General features: G+C 44.1%; 1 protein-coding gene across 1 annotated transcript; it reads right to left on the bottom strand.

The window, feature by feature from the left end:
- Nucleotides 1-3769: 3769 nt before the first annotated feature.
- Nucleotides 3770-8935, bottom strand: ADCYAP1 (adenylate cyclase activating polypeptide 1). Its single transcript, XM_061170114.1, is given in 6 exon segments — nucleotides 3770-3959; nucleotides 5062-5160; nucleotides 5601-5732; nucleotides 7905-8015; nucleotides 8328-8625; nucleotides 8812-8935. Coding segments are annotated over 6 exon segments (954 nt in total).
- Between the last annotated feature and the right edge of the window lie 8496 nt (nucleotides 8936-17431).

Genomic DNA, 17431 nt, shown 5'->3' with positions numbered 1-17431 from the left:
AAAAACCATCATTTGAGTTAACCCACGTAAGAGAATATAGAAAGTTGCTAAATACAATTAACTTCACTTGAAGTCAGCCAGTCTGGGGCTTATTTCTATTTTCTCAACAAGTCATTAGCCCTCAACCAAATAAATTAGCTTCATTTTTCTTCATTCTTCCACTTACCACACTAGCATACTATATATATACATATATATATATATGTATATATATACTCAGCAACTCCATGGGGGGGCGCGGCAGAGGGGTCAGTTTAAAGATGGAGAAGAAAAACTTCTTATCCAATAAAATCCAATGTAAATATGAATTTTACTGTTCATTTTTTTAGATACACTACAAATGAGACCTCTAGATCATAAGCTCCTCCTTATATGATTCTGGGCCTTGAATACTGAGCTAAGTTCTAAAGATAGTTTTTGAATCCTTGCAGATCTTTACTGGTCCTTTAATATTATTGTGATGTATTTATTGATTTATTAATTGTATGCATTAATATTTAGGATGAAAATTTGGCAATTTAAATTAAATTGTATGTGACTTATTATAAGTGACTTTTATTACATTTTTTTAACCCAGAAATAGCAAGGGCTCCAAAATAAACACCACTGAGAAATCTATGGGAATTTCATATGAAGGCTTTGCTTTAAAGTTTGTTAATATGACTAAAAAAAAATCCACAAATGACTTTTCACATTTCGTCCTGGACTTCAAAGTACATTTTCTTTTAAAGATATTTAATTAACTCTTTGCTTACTCATATCCTTTTTCCTTCTGCCCAAAGCATTTTAATCAGAGACAGTTGTTTATAGATCTCTAAACATATTTTTAAACCTCCAAAGTTAAGTCATTTTTATACAGAATTTTATGGAGACCAATTTAGTGTGCAGAGTTACTTACAAAATAACAATGTTAGATTTCTATTTCAAAGGTGTAATTAATACCCAGTTACTATCTCCCACCACCGGATAGCAACTTTCTGAATACTGAGCAATGTATTTACACACTAGGGGATGGAAATTAATCTAAATTGGGCATCCTATAAAGGTTCCAATATCTTCACCTATTTATGAGCTTAGTATCTTCTTAGGCATCTCCATCTGAGAAGCTACTTTAAATTTTTAGTCGAATTCAGTAACCCATCAAGCAGATATTAAAGTACAATTTATGAAAATACATGGATGATTAGATAGATATTCCAGACATGAAAAATCTTATGGTTGCTAAAGAAAATACTTTAAGAGATTTTAAAGTAGTTATTTCCTGAATGTCTTTTTTCCCCACACATTAGACGAAGTTGCATTGTTTATAAAAATTTATTCATACAAATTTTACACACTTTATATAACAGTTATCAAAGTCCTAATTATAGATATCATGTGTGTAATAATACTCGGGTAAGATGTTTTTATAATCAGTTGCACATAAAATAAGAGCTTCAAGACTAACATCTATCTAAATTATCACTATATCATAAATCTGCTCCAGGTTAGTAAGGCTCTTGGCATTTCTAAAAAGTATACAAAAGATTAAACTGGGTGATCACTGTAAATGCTTGCAACTAGCCACGGGAACACTAAATTAGACTTCGTAAAGAAAAGGTTAACTAGAGACCTATTTCACCACTAACAGCTGACACAAATACAGAAAACTCTGCCCATTATCCAAGAAACAAATAATTAAGACTAAAATGCAAGCCGATGTGTTGCAGCATTGTAGGGCCACTAAATAGCCATCTGTGATTCGTGGCGATTTAAAAGGCGAAGAAAGGCACTAAAGCTGCAAACTGCATCCCGTGTCACATTGCCTGAGGAGACTGCAGAATTAAAGAAAGATTGATTCTGTACACAGGACGCAGGCATAGATCGAATGCCTCTGTGCTTTCACTGTTTGCAATGTGATCTCCTGGCAGCATCCATCCCACCTGGGAATGCAAATCCAAGTCAGTTTTCTTTGATTTATGACTTCATACTGATCAAATCCATAAAGGAAAAGGAAAGGTCCTTTAAACTTTACAAGCTAATGTTTAATCTCTTCTTGTTTTGTTTTTTTTTTTTCAAAAGAACTTGGGCCTGAAATTTGGGAGTTTGGCTGGCTGGTTTGCCTGTTGTTGCTTGATCTGGTTGCTGGGTGAAGGTTCTTTTGTTTATTGAGATTACTTGACAGGTTCAAGGAATTGATAGGAAACAGACAGACATGCTTTCTGTAGCCAAGAAAGAATACAAGGGGACATTCTCAGGGCCTGTTGGAGCTTGCTTACCTCACTCTTGACCACAAATATAAGATAGTACTCATACATATGAAGATGAGGTTTAAATGATTTATCAGTTAGTACAACTGACCAACATGTGAACACTACACATTCTAATATGACAAAGGTTGGTTTTATGAAATAAATTTTACTAAGCAATAAGCCATAATGTAGAAAAATACATTTTACCTACAAACTCAATCAACAAGAAACAAAAGATTCATATTTAGTGCATAATTACTTAGTGGTAACTACACAAGGTTTCCTACACTTTACAATAAGTGCTAGCATCAAACAACAAAAAAATTAAGAAGCATTACAAGTTTAAGAGAAGTGAATGAAAAATGGTAAACAGTACTTTAAAAACTGGTGTGAGAGGGTGGGAAAGAAGAGTCTTCAGAAAACCACGAAAGAAAAGGGTGGCTCCTACAGAGCAGGGTTCAAAGGGGAGGATCCTGGCCATTTCACAAGATGAGAAGCATGGACAGCACTGGAGAAAAACACATTGTACTTTGCATCCATTTCCAATACCCAGCGCCCAAAGTCAGGCAGGCAGGGGACTACGGTGGGACTCGGCTTATGCCCAGCTCCCAGGCCTGGGGCAGCCCCCAGCCAGTCCCTCTCCAGGAGGGTCCTCCTCCTACTGCCTTATGCTCTGCCTTTTCCAATATTCCTACATTTCCTTCACTTTGTTCCAATTGCCCTAACCTTGGAATATTGGGGTCCCTGAAAGTACAGAAAAGGGAGCTTCCTATTCAAGTCTCCCTTCTCTGTACAGTCCAATTCCTCCCCCAGGGAGTGGTATGAATCCTGGGGAGAAGCGCAATTTGGATCCGGAGAATTTCCTTCTGGGATGAGAGTCTGAAGAGAAACAAATACACATAAAAATAGAATCCAAGAAAGCAGAAGTATTGGAATTGCCACCCAGCGAGGGGGACAGTGGCTAGTTGAGTCCAGCTGGGATTGAAGCAGCCTGCCCCAAAGACTCACTGGGAAAGAGTGCCCTTCAGCAATTCTCCCAAATCATTACTCAAAATCTCCCTGGAGCAGGGCATCACTGTTTATGTACAGTAGCAAATGGTATTAATATCTTCAGGCCTGTAGTGGATAAAAATACTATCCTTTTAATTCCAGTTTACAAAAATAGGAGTAATATTCAAAACAATGATTGTCTATTTTTCTATTTATTTTATATAAAAACAAACAGCTCAGGCGAATTTTCAATCCTTGTGCACACTTTGAACTGCTTTCAATTATACTTTTATATATATATTCTTAATATATATTTGTAATATATATATATCAATATCAATCATTGGTCCACAAAGTATATCTGTGCATTCTCTAGTGCTTTGTAAAAAGAAAAACAATATTATTATCAAAATATTCATTTAATGGCTTTACTTCATACATAAATACATGTTTGGACAGAACACAAGAGCGATGACTGTTCAGTCAGTTGGGAAAATGACTTTTCAGTGTGTCAGGGTTGTATACACAGGGTAGCTGGTAACTCATCGCTACAAATAGGCTATTCGCCGTCCTTTGTTTTTAACCCTTTGTTTGTACCTTTTCCCTAGGACGGCCGCCAAATATTTCTTAACAGCCATTTGTTTCCGGTAGCGGCTGTAGCTGTCAGTGAAGATTCCGTCCGAGTGGCGCTTGGAGAGCGGCTCCGAGTCGTCGTCCGCGCCGCCGCCCAGGTTGCCACTGCAAGGAAAGGGGTCGGGAAGAGGGGGGCGGGGCGGGAGACACAGGTTGAATAGTTGCGGGAGGCAGACGGGCCCCACCCCAAGCGGGAGTCTTCAGGGAGGGCGCCGGCTCTCAGCGCCCACCGCGTCGCCTTGCTCGGCCAGAGAGCAGCCTGAGGGAGGGCTGCAATGGGAACCCTCACTCCTCCCTCCCCATCGACGATCTTGGGGCACTAAGTCCTTACAGAATGGACCCCAGATGAGGTCCGGGCCAAAGGCAAGCGACTTAAGGCCAACCTCTCTCCAAACGCTGCCCTCTGAGATTTGACCATCCGTGCTTTTGCGCTCAATCGTCCTGACCGTTCCTGGCACACCCCAACCCGCCCCCACGTACAGAGAAAATAACCGAAGAGCCCTAAATTTCACGTTGGCTGCTGCCGTGGAGTTTACATCGATCCCGCAATTCCTAGTCAGACATGAACACTCCTCTCCTGCGCGCTAAATTGAAAAACGTGATAATAATATAAGTCGACAGGCTGCAGGCAATATTTTTCATCGCATGAATTATTAATTGCGGGAAATGTAATCTTTTGTCCCATGGGCTTTATTAAAATGTTGCCTTCTGCTGAGAGATGCTCCACGCAAGCCCTGTGCTCTGGGTTTGTCTGGCACGAGCAAAAACTGTTTCCCTAAGTGTCCAAATCTGAGGATTTGTTTGTTTTGAATTGAATTTACAGTGAAAGAAAAATGAGCAAAGAAAAAGTTATGCTTAGAGGATATCCTAGCCAATCGTCCCACGAAGCCTGAAGGTTCTGAAGGCCTTGCGGGGGAGGGGGGCTTTTTCTTTTTTTCAATTATTCAAAACGGATCAGATTCCCCGGGTTTCCTGCCTTCTCCCTTCCTCGCCCAGTTCCCGAGCTCTCTGGCCAAACTTAAGGCGCGGTCTCCGAACCGGGAGCTGGCCCGGCAGACCCTGCGGCGCAGACGCACCCTCGGCCCCACGTGCACGCACGGACATAGAAGCTGCGCCGCCCGCCCAGCGCGCGTTGGCACAGATACCCACCCTGGCGCGCGCGGGGTCGCGTCATTACGTGCGGATTAACTCTTTCGCAAACTCTTACCCCAAGCCCTTGGCCGTGAGCGTCTGCAGGTATTTCCTGGCGGACAGCTGGTCCAACACTTTGCGGTAGGCCTTGTTAAGGATCCCGTGGGCGAAATCTCTAACAAGGAGGCAAAGTGCGCACCTGGGGTCACTGACCCCAAGTGGCAGCCCGGGTCCCCAGCTGGGCACGCACACCCCCCGCTGCTCCGGGAGGCTGCCGGGGAAAACCCCAGCGGCAAGGCACTCGGGAATGACTCTTGGGATGTTCCCGTGAGTGTCAGGAACCGGAGTTCATCCTGCCCTCCGGGGACCGCAGGTGTGGAGCCCGGCCGGGGCGCGCAGTCACTGCCACTCCTTGGGCCACGGACCTTTCGGTCCCCACGCGGCCCTCATGTCCACACAAACCGGCCCGCTGCTAACTTTCTCTCGCTCTCGTGGGAACCATCCCGGGAGAGGAGAGGCTTGAGGGCTTTTATGAAAAAGAACCTACTCGATGGGCCACCCCCTGCCCCTTTCTCCCTCCCAGTCCTGGGCCGGCGCGGGGCCGCGCGGTGGTACCTTTCCTCCGCCGGGTAGTAGAGCGCGTAGGCGTCGCGCAGCGCGGAGGCGGGGCTCCCCACGCCGGGTGGAGCCGAGTCATAGAAGTCCTGCAGCGGGTTTCCGTCCTCGTCGTACGCCTCGTCCTCCGGCCTGCAGGGGTAGCCGGGGGCACAAGGAGTGGTCAGTACAGGTCCTTCCCGGGCTCTGCGAGGACCCAAAGATCCCTAGGGGCTCTCACGATTTTCCTTCTTCCTAAAGACGCCTCTCGGAGAACTGCCTCTTCTTCTAGGACAGGGGTGCGGGTAGAAGTAGGAGGAGAAAACTACACCCAACAGAAATTCCCACCCCTCCTCTCGCGGGTGCAGGGTCGCCCTGCCCGGGCCGCGGCCTCAACGGGCACTGGGAAGCCGAGGCGTCTGCGCCGACCTCGCACACCTGGCCACGGAGGAGGACCGCTCCGCTCCCGGCCTGGCGCTTGAGCCTCCGTCCACAAGCAGCAGCGGGCGGAGATGAGAAGGGCTCTAGGAGAGAGACGCTGGCCACGCGAAGACCGGATGGGGGAGGCCGGGAGCCAGAGAGGGTGGATGGCTGGGGAGTCCGGCGGCCAACGCCAGCAGCCACCCCCACCCAGCCTCCGAGCCCAGGGGAGTCCTTCCCCGCGCAGATGTAGGTCACGGAGAACCTCCGGCTTCTATTTTGGGCGGGAGAGGATCTGGCAGGAACATGAGTAATAGATGCCCCTAAACTTAACCTGTTTGGCTGCGGCTCATTCTGTGGCATGTCCGCGCCCTCCGGTACCTCTTGCCCGGAGAAAGTGCCAGGCACACGGGACTTTGAAAATAGCTGGGGGTGAAATAGGGCTTTTAAGTCCAGTAAGTAGATAGTTCGCGCTAATATGTTAGCGGTGGCGGGGCGGCGGGACAGCATCTCAACCCAGAGGCAAAGGGAAAGGGTCAAAGGGTCAACAGGGGACCGAGAGACAACGATCTCGCAGTCGCCCTTACCTACCGCCTCAATCCTTGATATAGGACGGGAGAGGTGGGTTAGTATACACAATCCACCCGCTTTCGGCCGCTGGAGAGACTGGGAAAGCGGCCAAGGCAAGTAGCGCGCTTTAGGAGGGGTTAGCCATACTTCGTTACTCCGCTCGCCTTTCCTCCATCCCTGGAGAGGTAGGGCCTAGGCATCGCTGCGCTCGCCCCACACCCAGCCTTTCCTCGGCGACGCGCCTCTCCTGGCCCGGCTGCTCGGAGTCTCCGGGTCTTTCTGGGCACTTCCACCCCGTACCCCGTACCCAGATGCTGGAATCCTAATACCGAAGCCAGAACCCATCTCTCCGGCCAAATCAATGGTCAGCGACCCCTAAGGAGATCATTCTTGGGCGCGGCTCGGAGGAGCAGCTTTGCAGGCAGGACGCGCGCTCCTCGCCGCCGGGAGCCCGGTGCACAGCGGAGTGCTGATGCTGCGCTGCGCGGCGAGCTTCCACTCTCCCGCTGACAGGCCCGGGACTCTGGGGCTGCGGCGGGGAACCCGGGCAGCGCCGACCGATTAGAAACCAGGAATTAAGGGGCGAGGGGAAGCCAGGGTTACTCCTGCCTGGGGTGGGTAGGGCTGCCCTCCCAGTACTGCCTGCCAGCTTGCTTTCTGTTCCTCCTTTGCATCCATTTCATCTATTTCCCCCTCCCTCATCTTTGTTTTCCTTCTCTCAAATCGCTTCTTCTTAACTCTACCCGGCCAACACTCCCTCTCCCCAAGACTCAAAATGCAGTTGGAAAACCTATCACTTGAGAGGAAGCTCTTCCAGTAGAAAGAATTCGAATTGAGGTGAGAAGGAGAGCAGAGGAGAGAGAGGGAGACCCCGCCCCGATAGTCCCGAACAAGCTGTAACAAAGTCCACGGGAGCTTCACTCTCACCCCCCCACCACCACCCCCAAACTGGCTCCGGGAGCCAAAGTTCTCCTAACTCAAGCTAAGAATAGGGAAAAGAAGTCAACTCAGGGCCCGGCCCTGCCCCCCTCCCGTGGGAGGGGTTGGGGGAGGGGAGGTTTCTCCAGCCCGCCGAAGTGCGCTCTGTCCACCCGGGCCCCTCGGCTGCGGCGGGCTGGGGGAGGGGGGCCGAGGCCCAGTGGAGTCTGCCGGCATCCTCCCGCTGAGCCACGGCCAGTGACCCGCGGCCGGACCCAGGCTGGCGGCGGTGCAGTGGGGGCGCATGGGGAGGTGGTGGTCGTAGCCTGACCGAGGAACTGCAGGAGGGCGACCACGAGGAGGTGTTGGGGGAAGGGAAACCCCAGCCTCAGCTCAGCTCGGGCGGCCAGCACCTACCTGATCCCAGGAAACCGGAGTCCGGCGGCGGCCGGTGAGCAATAGACGCTGCTGTGCATTATTATCCCGTAGACCAGCAGGGCCAGCCTCACTCCGCTACACATGGTCATTCTGCGCAGGACGCGAAAGAGAGCACACAGCAGTCAGAACGCCCCTGGCCTTCCACCCTCCGACACCTAGAAACTCCCTGAACTGAGGGAGGGACGGCGCTCACCTCCGACTCCCAGTATTGAATACGGCTTAATGACAGCCGGCGCGCCCCGCCACTTCCTTCTCGCTATAGTTAGAAAATATATGTGTATACCCAATGCCCAATAACTCGCCAGATCTGGTACGAAGGAAAGCTAACTCGTACCCTGATGCTGGCGAAAGAATTAGCAGTCAGGTGAGTTGTTTGGTTTGGTAAGATTTTTTTCCCCTTACCATTCAACTCTTACCGCTGCCAGGAGAGGGTTTGCTGCCAAGTAGGACGGCGGGCAAAGGGCTTCTCCAAGTTTCTGCGCTGGAGTCACAACCCAAGAGGCATCACCGTCTGGCGTTAGTGTCTGAGCAGAAGCCGCAGCAACGAGCAGGAGGAGCTGAGGGACTTGTGTGCTGAGGCCAGTGTTCTGTTCAAAAGTTTGTAGACGCTCAGAACTAGGAGGGAGCGTGACACCGAGAGAAGGGGGCGAGGAGAGAGATGCAGAAGGAAGAAAGAGGAGGCGACGAGTTAAGAGGGGTGGGGGACAAAGTGGCCTTAAGTCCACGGAGAGAAAGAAGTGATAAGGAAAGAGGGAAAGTCTTAGAAGGAGACGAAGGAAAGAGAGAGGGCCGCGACGCAGCCGGCGTCTGTGGGAGCCGCTCGGTCAGGCAGCTGCGCGAGTCGGCAGCGCCTTCTCTGCTCAGAAGTCCCTCTGGCTGCGTCTGAAGCTGCGGCTTCTGCTGCTGCTGCCGGTGGTTACAGAGGTGACCAGCCCTCTGCTCCTATTTATATGTGCAGTTAGCAGAAATCTATCCGAACATGGTTTTGGAAGAGCCTTCTTTGTCAACATCTGTCTGCCTATGGCCTTTAAGTACAGAATATTTTGTTGCACCGTTGCGCTCCGATTTTTATTCATGGAATGACTTCCTTTTTTTTTTTTTTTTCAGTCACGTAATGATCGGGTATCAGAAAAAGACGTCAGCATCCTAGTCCCTCAAGGAACATATTAACTATTCTGTGCCGTCCTCTTGGATAAGATCCGGAGTCATCGACTTCTCATAAACACCTTTCACTCATACAGTACAATTTTAAAGAAGGTTAATTATTTTGATTGTTTTCAATTTTACCCACTTCTCAAGGATGGGTAAAGAATTCATAGAATTTTGAGAATGGTGAAAATCATGTTTTTAACTATGTCCCTCTCATTTCTTTTTGCTTTTTCATCAAGCCCCAGCAATCTGAGCTCTGGAATTAAGCACCATCAAGCCCTCCTATTAATAAATTTAATTTAGATCTCCTAATTTCTTGCGTATGTTCTTTTAGATAGACAATTAAATGTGGAAGTCGTTTTGTTTTTAAAGGGAAGTCTTGGAGGATTTTCAGTAAATCGCTAATGAGTCTGGCTGTCGTTGACAGTCTGGCTCTGAGTAGAATTGATTAGAGTTAAAGCCGTGTCTGGAGCGCGGCCTGTGGAGCTGTCTAGGCTTGGAGTGCTGAACTGTTTGGTCGCAGATGCTGCAAACATTGAGAATTGCCACTAGTTTAATTTTTCACCAGAGCTTCTGAAGATTTGGTAGTGGTGCCCTTAATGTGGCGATTCACCGTCCAAGTCCCCCCGTTGTTCAGATATGTTCCTCCCTTGCAGTGTCCACGAATGCCCTTAATGGTGAGAACTGTCCAACCCCTGCCTTTATTCTGAGTAAAGAGCATTCTATGTCTCCCCTTAGTCCTGGTTTTTGGATCTCTAGATGGCCTATTTGGACGCCTTCACACTTTCTGTGGCTCTTACTAATTTTAACATTGAAATTGTGAAATTGTATTTTCCACAAAAACTGAAATTTTAAGAATTTGGGAGTGAGAAATATGTTTTTCCCCTTTATTTACAGCTTGAGTTCTGTTTGGGGAAATACAGACAGACGGGGAAAGCACGAGGATACCCAGTACAAGTTCACTTACTGAGGGTTTCTAACAGGAATCCCTTCGTTGGGGATGGCTAAAATTTTTTAACTGAAAATGCCGTGGGGAGAGGAAGGCAATAAGGGAAGACCATATCCACCCGGAAGCTTCCAAGTCCCAGGGTTATTTAAGAAGATCTGTAAATTTCTACTCCAGTAAGAGAACTCGGGTCTATTTCTTTTAAAAAGGAAACAGAGCCATCGATAACCATTAGTGTGCATTTTAATTATTTGGATCTTAAACAAAAATTAGAGGAAATGGCAATTTAGTGGGAGTGTTTCCTGTTACTATGATTTAGATCTAACATTTAGAGAAGCTATATTCTGCATGCTTTTTCTAAGACAAAATTATAATGCTGCTCATTTTCAATGCCTTTCCCGCTCTCTTATTTGAGATTTAATACTTCCCCCAAGGTGACAAAGTTTTGCTTCTTTCTGACCATTCATGGCCAGAAACTGCCACTTCCTCTTAGTTTTATTCCTGGGGATGCTCCAGATTGCCTATCTGCAATAAAGATTCAAACCACATCTACATGGGGATGAATTTCTTTGTCTCCACTGCATATGTTCGCTGATTTATGTTGGAGTGTTTACATGCGTGTGTTCCGTGTTCAGCTCTGCCTCTGGAGTAAGCTCGCACACAAAGAGCCGGCGGTGAACACGACCGGATAATCAAGCAGAGACGGCTTTCTTACTAAAGCGCCCGGAGCTATTACCGACTGTGGCTTTCCTGTCTTCCGCCTTGCTTCACGTCAAAGGTGAACCCGATTAAAATCCTACTCTTTCCTCCCACGCGAATTCTGAAATGAGTTAAATCTTTAGAAATATTTGAAAATTTCCAAGACTCCTTGTACCAATTCACTACTCAACTTTAGTAAAGGGAGCCACCATGTGGGGAGTTTGTTGACTTCATGGCCTATTAAAGAGGGAAATCCACAAACACCAATAACTTTATGCGGAGGAGGACGGAACTGCCGGCTCCACCCACCCCAAGAATCCGACCTGCACCTCTGGTTTACAAAAGCTGTGCCACTGGACTGTTCTCAGCGTGGGCCCTGTGAGCTCGGACCTCAGGGCCCAGCACGCCAGAATTACCGGCCTCGAGGCCCGAACCCATTCACTGAAGTGAAAAACTAAGCAGAGAATTTAATTTGAGATTCTTGGCCACTGAACTCCAAAAACAATCAAGCTTCGGAGATCCATGCATTGCTCAGCACAATCCAAAGACCCGCCCAGCCCCGACCCACTGCTACCTGGGGGAATCGAACCCGGAAAAGGGTCGTCCCGCAGAACTTTCGTCCCATTGCAGCGTCTCCGATTAGGCGAGTTTGGTGTCCCGTGGGCAAAGATGCTATCCTATTGTTGAAAGTTCTGGTCTGGTCCTGAGCCGCTGGGCCGGGAGATGCTGGGAAGGCTGAGGAGGGGGAGGAGCTAGAAGCTGAGGACCCGGCTCGAGAACTTGGAGGGTCTGGGGCTGCACCCCTGCCTCGACAGACCCTCGGCGCGAGCGCAGACCCTTTCTGCTCTCTATTCGATGGAGAGGAATATGGGCGACCGATGTCTCAAAGACCAAAACTACCCCCAAATGCCCTGAGAGTGGTAATTTGCTTCTAACCTCGGGAGCGTTCTAACTCGAGTGTTGACGCTGCTTTCAGGGGGCCTTTGTGTCTGGGGGTTTGGGGGAGCAGCGAGGAGGCGCGCATCACACCAGGCTGGAGAGGCCCGGAGCCACCCCGTGCGAGCTGCAAGGGGTCCCGGCCAGGGCCGCGCAGGAAACCGCGGCGGCAGATGTGGACTTGTTCACTCACTACAAATGCAGACGAGAGAGAAACCTGCAGATCGCCCAAGTGTAATTGACAGTGACACAGGGAGAAGAGGGAGGGGACGAAGGAGGGACCCAAGAGTTAGAACTTCCTATTTACAGGTAACGCAGAGGAATTTCAAGTCTTCTTTCCCACAGCCCCGACCCTTACCCCCAACGTTCACCAGACGAAGTAGAAGAATTCCCCGGCAGCAGTTTCTTTCCCGACCATGGAAGCAAAGAATGGCAGGTAACTGGAATCATGTTCAGTCAGAGAAGCTGGTGGTACCACGGAAATCTTCAGAGTACAAAGCCTCACCTAGGTCCTCTGTGAGGGAGAGGGACAGAAGGCAGGCAGTTTCCCGCTAAGCCGTGACCTACCCAGAAGAGGCTGTTTGGAAATATTTGTTGGAAATGATCAAAGATCCTGAATTTCAAACCTATAATGTTATCAACTCCTTTTTATGCCATTGGTCCTTAAGATATAGAAACAAAACTTTTGGTCTGAAATGGTGGATGCTAGCTACAAGTCAAACTAACACTTCCCTGAATTGTTTTTCCTGGTCACAAACACATCTGTCTCCTTGAAGTTTCAAGCCTTGAACCCTCAAACAACACTCGATTTTAAAGAACTCATTAGCCCTTGAAAAAGTGGGGGTTTGTATTCAAACAGGAGGAATATGTCTAGTATATTACTGAGAGTTTGAATTTGCAGATGGCTTCACAACATTAGCAAACACCTGGCGTAAACAAGACTCAGTTCCCTAGGGTAAGGAGATTTCCACTACTTTCCTTCTGGCCTAGCTACCCATCCTACACAGTTTCCATGTGTTCATTTTTCCTTTCTTTGACTGTGTAGCTCTCCCCATTGCCCTGTACCACCACCATCCCCATCCCCTACCCCATGGATTTTTTTTTTTTTTACCATATGAAAGGACATGTTTGCACACAACATCTTCATACATTCCTAGTATAAATAACATTAAAGCAGATTGAGAAAGTCTTATATTTTCATTCTATTCATTTCTAAGTCAGTACTTAGCTAGGAACCAGGCTACAGTAAGCTTTTTCAGTGAGCAAGCTCATTGCAAAACACCATCCTCTCATATGAGTGACAAGAGTAAATTGCAACACTGTATTCAATTTCACTCTAAACTTTTTCTCTTCTGACTCTTCCAGAAAATGTGATGACTAATGACTCACTTCATACCGATTATACCTGTAGGGAAACCCAAATGTTCTGCAGTGGAACATCATGACCATCATTTACTGGACTGCCTGCATCATGCCCCTCTGAACTCACGAAGTAGTGAGGAGCTGCTGAGCTTACCCAGAATGTGTCATGGTTTCTCTGACCTTCAGAATCTAGTGCTTCACACACTCTGAAAACAATCAGCAAAGGAAGCCTTTCCAAACCACATGAGCAAAAGCATCCCTTTCTAATTCAAGAACAGAACTGCCTGTTCACAGGGCCAAGAAATTTTGCCAGTTTTAAGACGAAGCAGACACTCAAGAAGCAAAAACTAGGATTGAACCTTTGCTGAAGGTTTGGATGATTTCAACTGTCTCATATATGTGGCTCTTCTAAGGCCTGGTTCTGAGCATTAGCTTACTGGTGATGGGGTTCAGGGCAGGCTGCCCCAAATATACCACTTTGGCATATTGATTATTTTGAAACAGCTGGTTCAAGAAAAACACTAACCCTCCTTTGTCCCCCTAAAAGCAGGAAATAAATCTCCCACGTGAAAGTACCTTCCCTGTCCCAGGAGGTAGAAGGGGCGTCCTTATCACCAGAGATAGAAAATTTAGGGCCAAGAAGGGTATATAAACAAACCTTGTTACTTCTACACTAATTTACTATCCCAAGTCCAAACTTCTTTGTCTTGTCAATTCCTCACAAGTTTATTTCTTTCTTTGTCCAGAAGGTATAAAAGCTGCCTACTTTGGTCTCTTCTTGTAGTCTCATATTTCTATGGGCTTCCATACACACGAATTAAATTTGGTTTTTTTGTTGCTGTTGTTGGTAATCTGTCTTATGTCAATTTAATTAGTAGGCCAACCAAAGAACCTAGAAGGGAAGAGAAGAAGGATTTTCCTCCCCTACCCTAGGTTCCAAAACTATATACCCCATACTTCACTGTGCAGCATCTGCCAGATTCTCCAGAGATTTCCAGAACATGTCCTCTTAAAAGCCAAGGAGAAGGAAGTCTTCTCTCTACTTCAGTCTAAATCTTCTGCTCATGTAAGTCTTAAATGCAGGAAGAAAAGCTTGAAGAGGATACAGGAGACCCAATATCTTAAATGAGTTTTTGTGACAGCCTCTAAAAAAGTTGGAAGGGAGATCTGTGTGTGCAAAATAAAACAAGGCTTTGCATAAATCAAAACAGGATGTTGCTCTATGAGTTCATAGCATCCCAAACCTCTGTCCTTCGGGTTCAAACTCAGCCTTATCTATCTGTGAATATAGGTCTGTTTGTAATAATTTTGGAGCATTTGTTTTTCATTATCCTTATTACTAACACTTTGTGTTAATAATAATATCTCTGCAAATATTTTTTAATTAATTCTTCTCTCCACCCAAATATACAGAGGCATGATTTAATTTTTTAAGAAACTATCATCTGCTTGAAATACAATTATATTAGCCATGAGTTTAGTATTTGAAAGCTTCAATTATTATTTCTTTAAATTCTTTTAAGTCCTTCCTTCCAATGGGGCTGCATAATTTTGCTACTCGCCAGTCAATAATAGCAATAACAACAGCAAAAATAATTATCTATTGAACACTTACTATGATAAATGCTTGATTAGAGTTATTTCCTTTACCCTCAAACAATCTTCTTTCTAGATACTACTATTATTCCATTTTACAGATGAGAAACTAAAACTCAAAGTGCTTAGGTAACTTACCCAAAGTCACACAGCTGCTACATTGTAAAGCAGAGACTCAAATTCAAGTCTCAGTGACTTCAGACAGTCTTAATGACAGTAGTATATTATACTAGTTTACATATTTATTTGTTCCAGAGTTGTTATAAATACAAATTACTAATTTAATATGAGATTTAATCCATGATTTGACTCAACTGAGAAAATGTTTCTTTTATTATTAATTTTTAAATTAAAAATTATGTTTAATATAATTGGAATCCAATGCTATTAACACAACAGAAACTGGTTTAGTTAGACTACAAACATATCACATACTTATGGGCTTTGCTTTATAAAATAGATATGTGTCTAAAAATATGTGCATTAATGGTGCACATATTCTTACTTATGTTATCAAATTGTTGAAAAGGTTAAAAATATTGCCATCCTGAGTCATTATTTAAAGTGATTTCATACCTAAGAGTGTAGCAGAAGTTTCAGTGATGTGTTTAAGTAAAAAAAACATTATCTTGTAAGATGACCATTTAATACCCATTATATCATTATATCTTATTAAATCATCATGTAATTTAATACCACGGAAATCATATGATTGCCAATGAGTCAAGACTTTTGTGAGTCAAATGAGATGATGAACACAAAAATGTTTTACAAACAATAAATCCTAGACCAGTATAAGGGAAGGGAAATTACATTTACTGGGGTCCTTCTTTGACAGCAGTGACTTGCTCTGTGTTAGCAATGTCCCATTTAATCCTCTTATTGCCCTGGGAAGTAGATTTGGTAGTTTTATTCCTTTTTTTACTAATGGATAAACTGAGACTCTTAAAGGTGAACTAACTTGACCAAAGCACACAGCTAACAAATGACAAAGTGAGGTTTCCAACCCAGGACTGCCTGTTTCCAAAGTTACTGTACTTTCTCCTACCATTTGGTCTCCTTGTTATTACTGTATAATTACCATTATTATTATTAAAGGGGAAAGAAGCATCAACTTTCATAAAAGCACACGATTATTTAATAAAACATGAGTTTTAAAGCAGTAGTTAGAACAATTCTTGCTTTTTCTTGACATTTTAAAATAAATGAAGTTATGTGTATCATTTTAAAGTTATAAGTAATGAATAAGGTTGCACTCACAGGTATTAAAAAATGTGATAAAGTTGCAGTAATTAAAACAGTGTGGTGCTGATGAAATAATATATCAGAGGAATAAATATCAAGTATATAAATATGAAGAAATAAATACTACTATGTAATTTCCAAGGGAAAGAATAGAATACTGGGACAACTAATTATCCATTTGGAAAAAAAAAAAAAATTAGATCGCTACTCATGTCCTACAAAAACATCAAATATGTTCAAGTGGATTAAAATTTTAAATGTAAGAAATCTCAAAAATACTAGAAAAAAATATAGAAATATTTTTAGAATTGGAAAGAAAATTGTACGGCTGGCAATTTAAAAGAAACCAAAAAGTAAGAGATTGATAAATTGATTAAAATTTTTAAAAAATTCTCTGTATTAAAATAAAGTTCACAAATAAAGTTAAATAGTTAAACAGGAAAACTTGGGAAAATGTTGCCATTGCTTATGAAAAATAACCATGAAAATTTGAATTCAGATTTTCGAAGTACAAAGAACACTAATAGATCCATAAAGAAAAGACAATCACACCTAAATGCAAAGTTGGTGAAGGCCATAAAGAGGCAATTCACAAAATTAGAAATATGAGTGGCCAATAAATTTGCACAAAATCTTTATTTTTCCAATTGGATAGTCAGTTGTCCTAGTATCCTACTCTTTGCATTGGAAATTACATAATAGTGTTTATTTCCTTATATTTACGTCTTTTATATTTATTCCTTTGATCTAGTCTATGTAGCATAAATGGTCATACAAATGCAAATTAAAGTGTTGGTTTTTTAATTTACCAAATTGGAATGATATTTTTATATTCTACCATGTTGTATTATCAAATATGCCAGGAAATATGTGTTCTCAAGCACTATTGGCAGGAGTGTAAATTGATCCATCTTTTCCAGAGAGCAGTTTGTCAATTATGCATAAATTTGACCCACTGATTTTACTTCTATGAATTGATGCTGAGAAAATAAGCATAGGTCTATCAAAAGATTAATACAACCCTAATCACAGCACCATTGATTATAATAAGAAACATTTGAAAGCAACCATAAAATGTCCCATAGTAGGGGACTGATTAAATTTTTTTAGTATATTCCTACAATGGAACTTTATTTCCACTGCAGAATGATGAAAGGAAATGACACTGTAGAAAAATCTTTAATGACATGAGGAGATGCTTATAACATGTTGTTAAAAAGAGACAGAGAACAGATTATAAACCCACATGTACAATACCAGCTTTGTAAAAGCAAAATGTTTATACATGTGCCTCTGGAAGGAATATACCAAAACATTAACAAAGTTCATTGACAGTGTTGGAATTATGAAGGGGATCATGGATTCTTTTTATTTTCTTTTAATGCTTATGTGTTTTTTCCTAAATTTTTTTTAATGAACATGAATTTTATAATAAGAAAAATAAGTATGAGGTTTATTTTTAAATATAATTCATGGCTTTTCTTTATTACTTTTCCAATAAATGTGTACTTCCTCTGTTGAAATTTTTTCGTCTTATAATGAGCTAAGCATCTATTTGATTCTTCTCATCATG

This window comes from Eubalaena glacialis, chromosome 15 (genome assembly GCF_028564815.1).
Source record: "Eubalaena glacialis isolate mEubGla1 chromosome 15, mEubGla1.1.hap2.+ XY, whole genome shotgun sequence".
NCBI lineage: Eukaryota > Metazoa > Chordata > Mammalia > Artiodactyla > Balaenidae > Eubalaena > Eubalaena glacialis.
The sequence above is the reverse complement of the archived record's forward strand: the minus strand, read 5'-3'. Positions and strand labels throughout refer to the sequence as shown.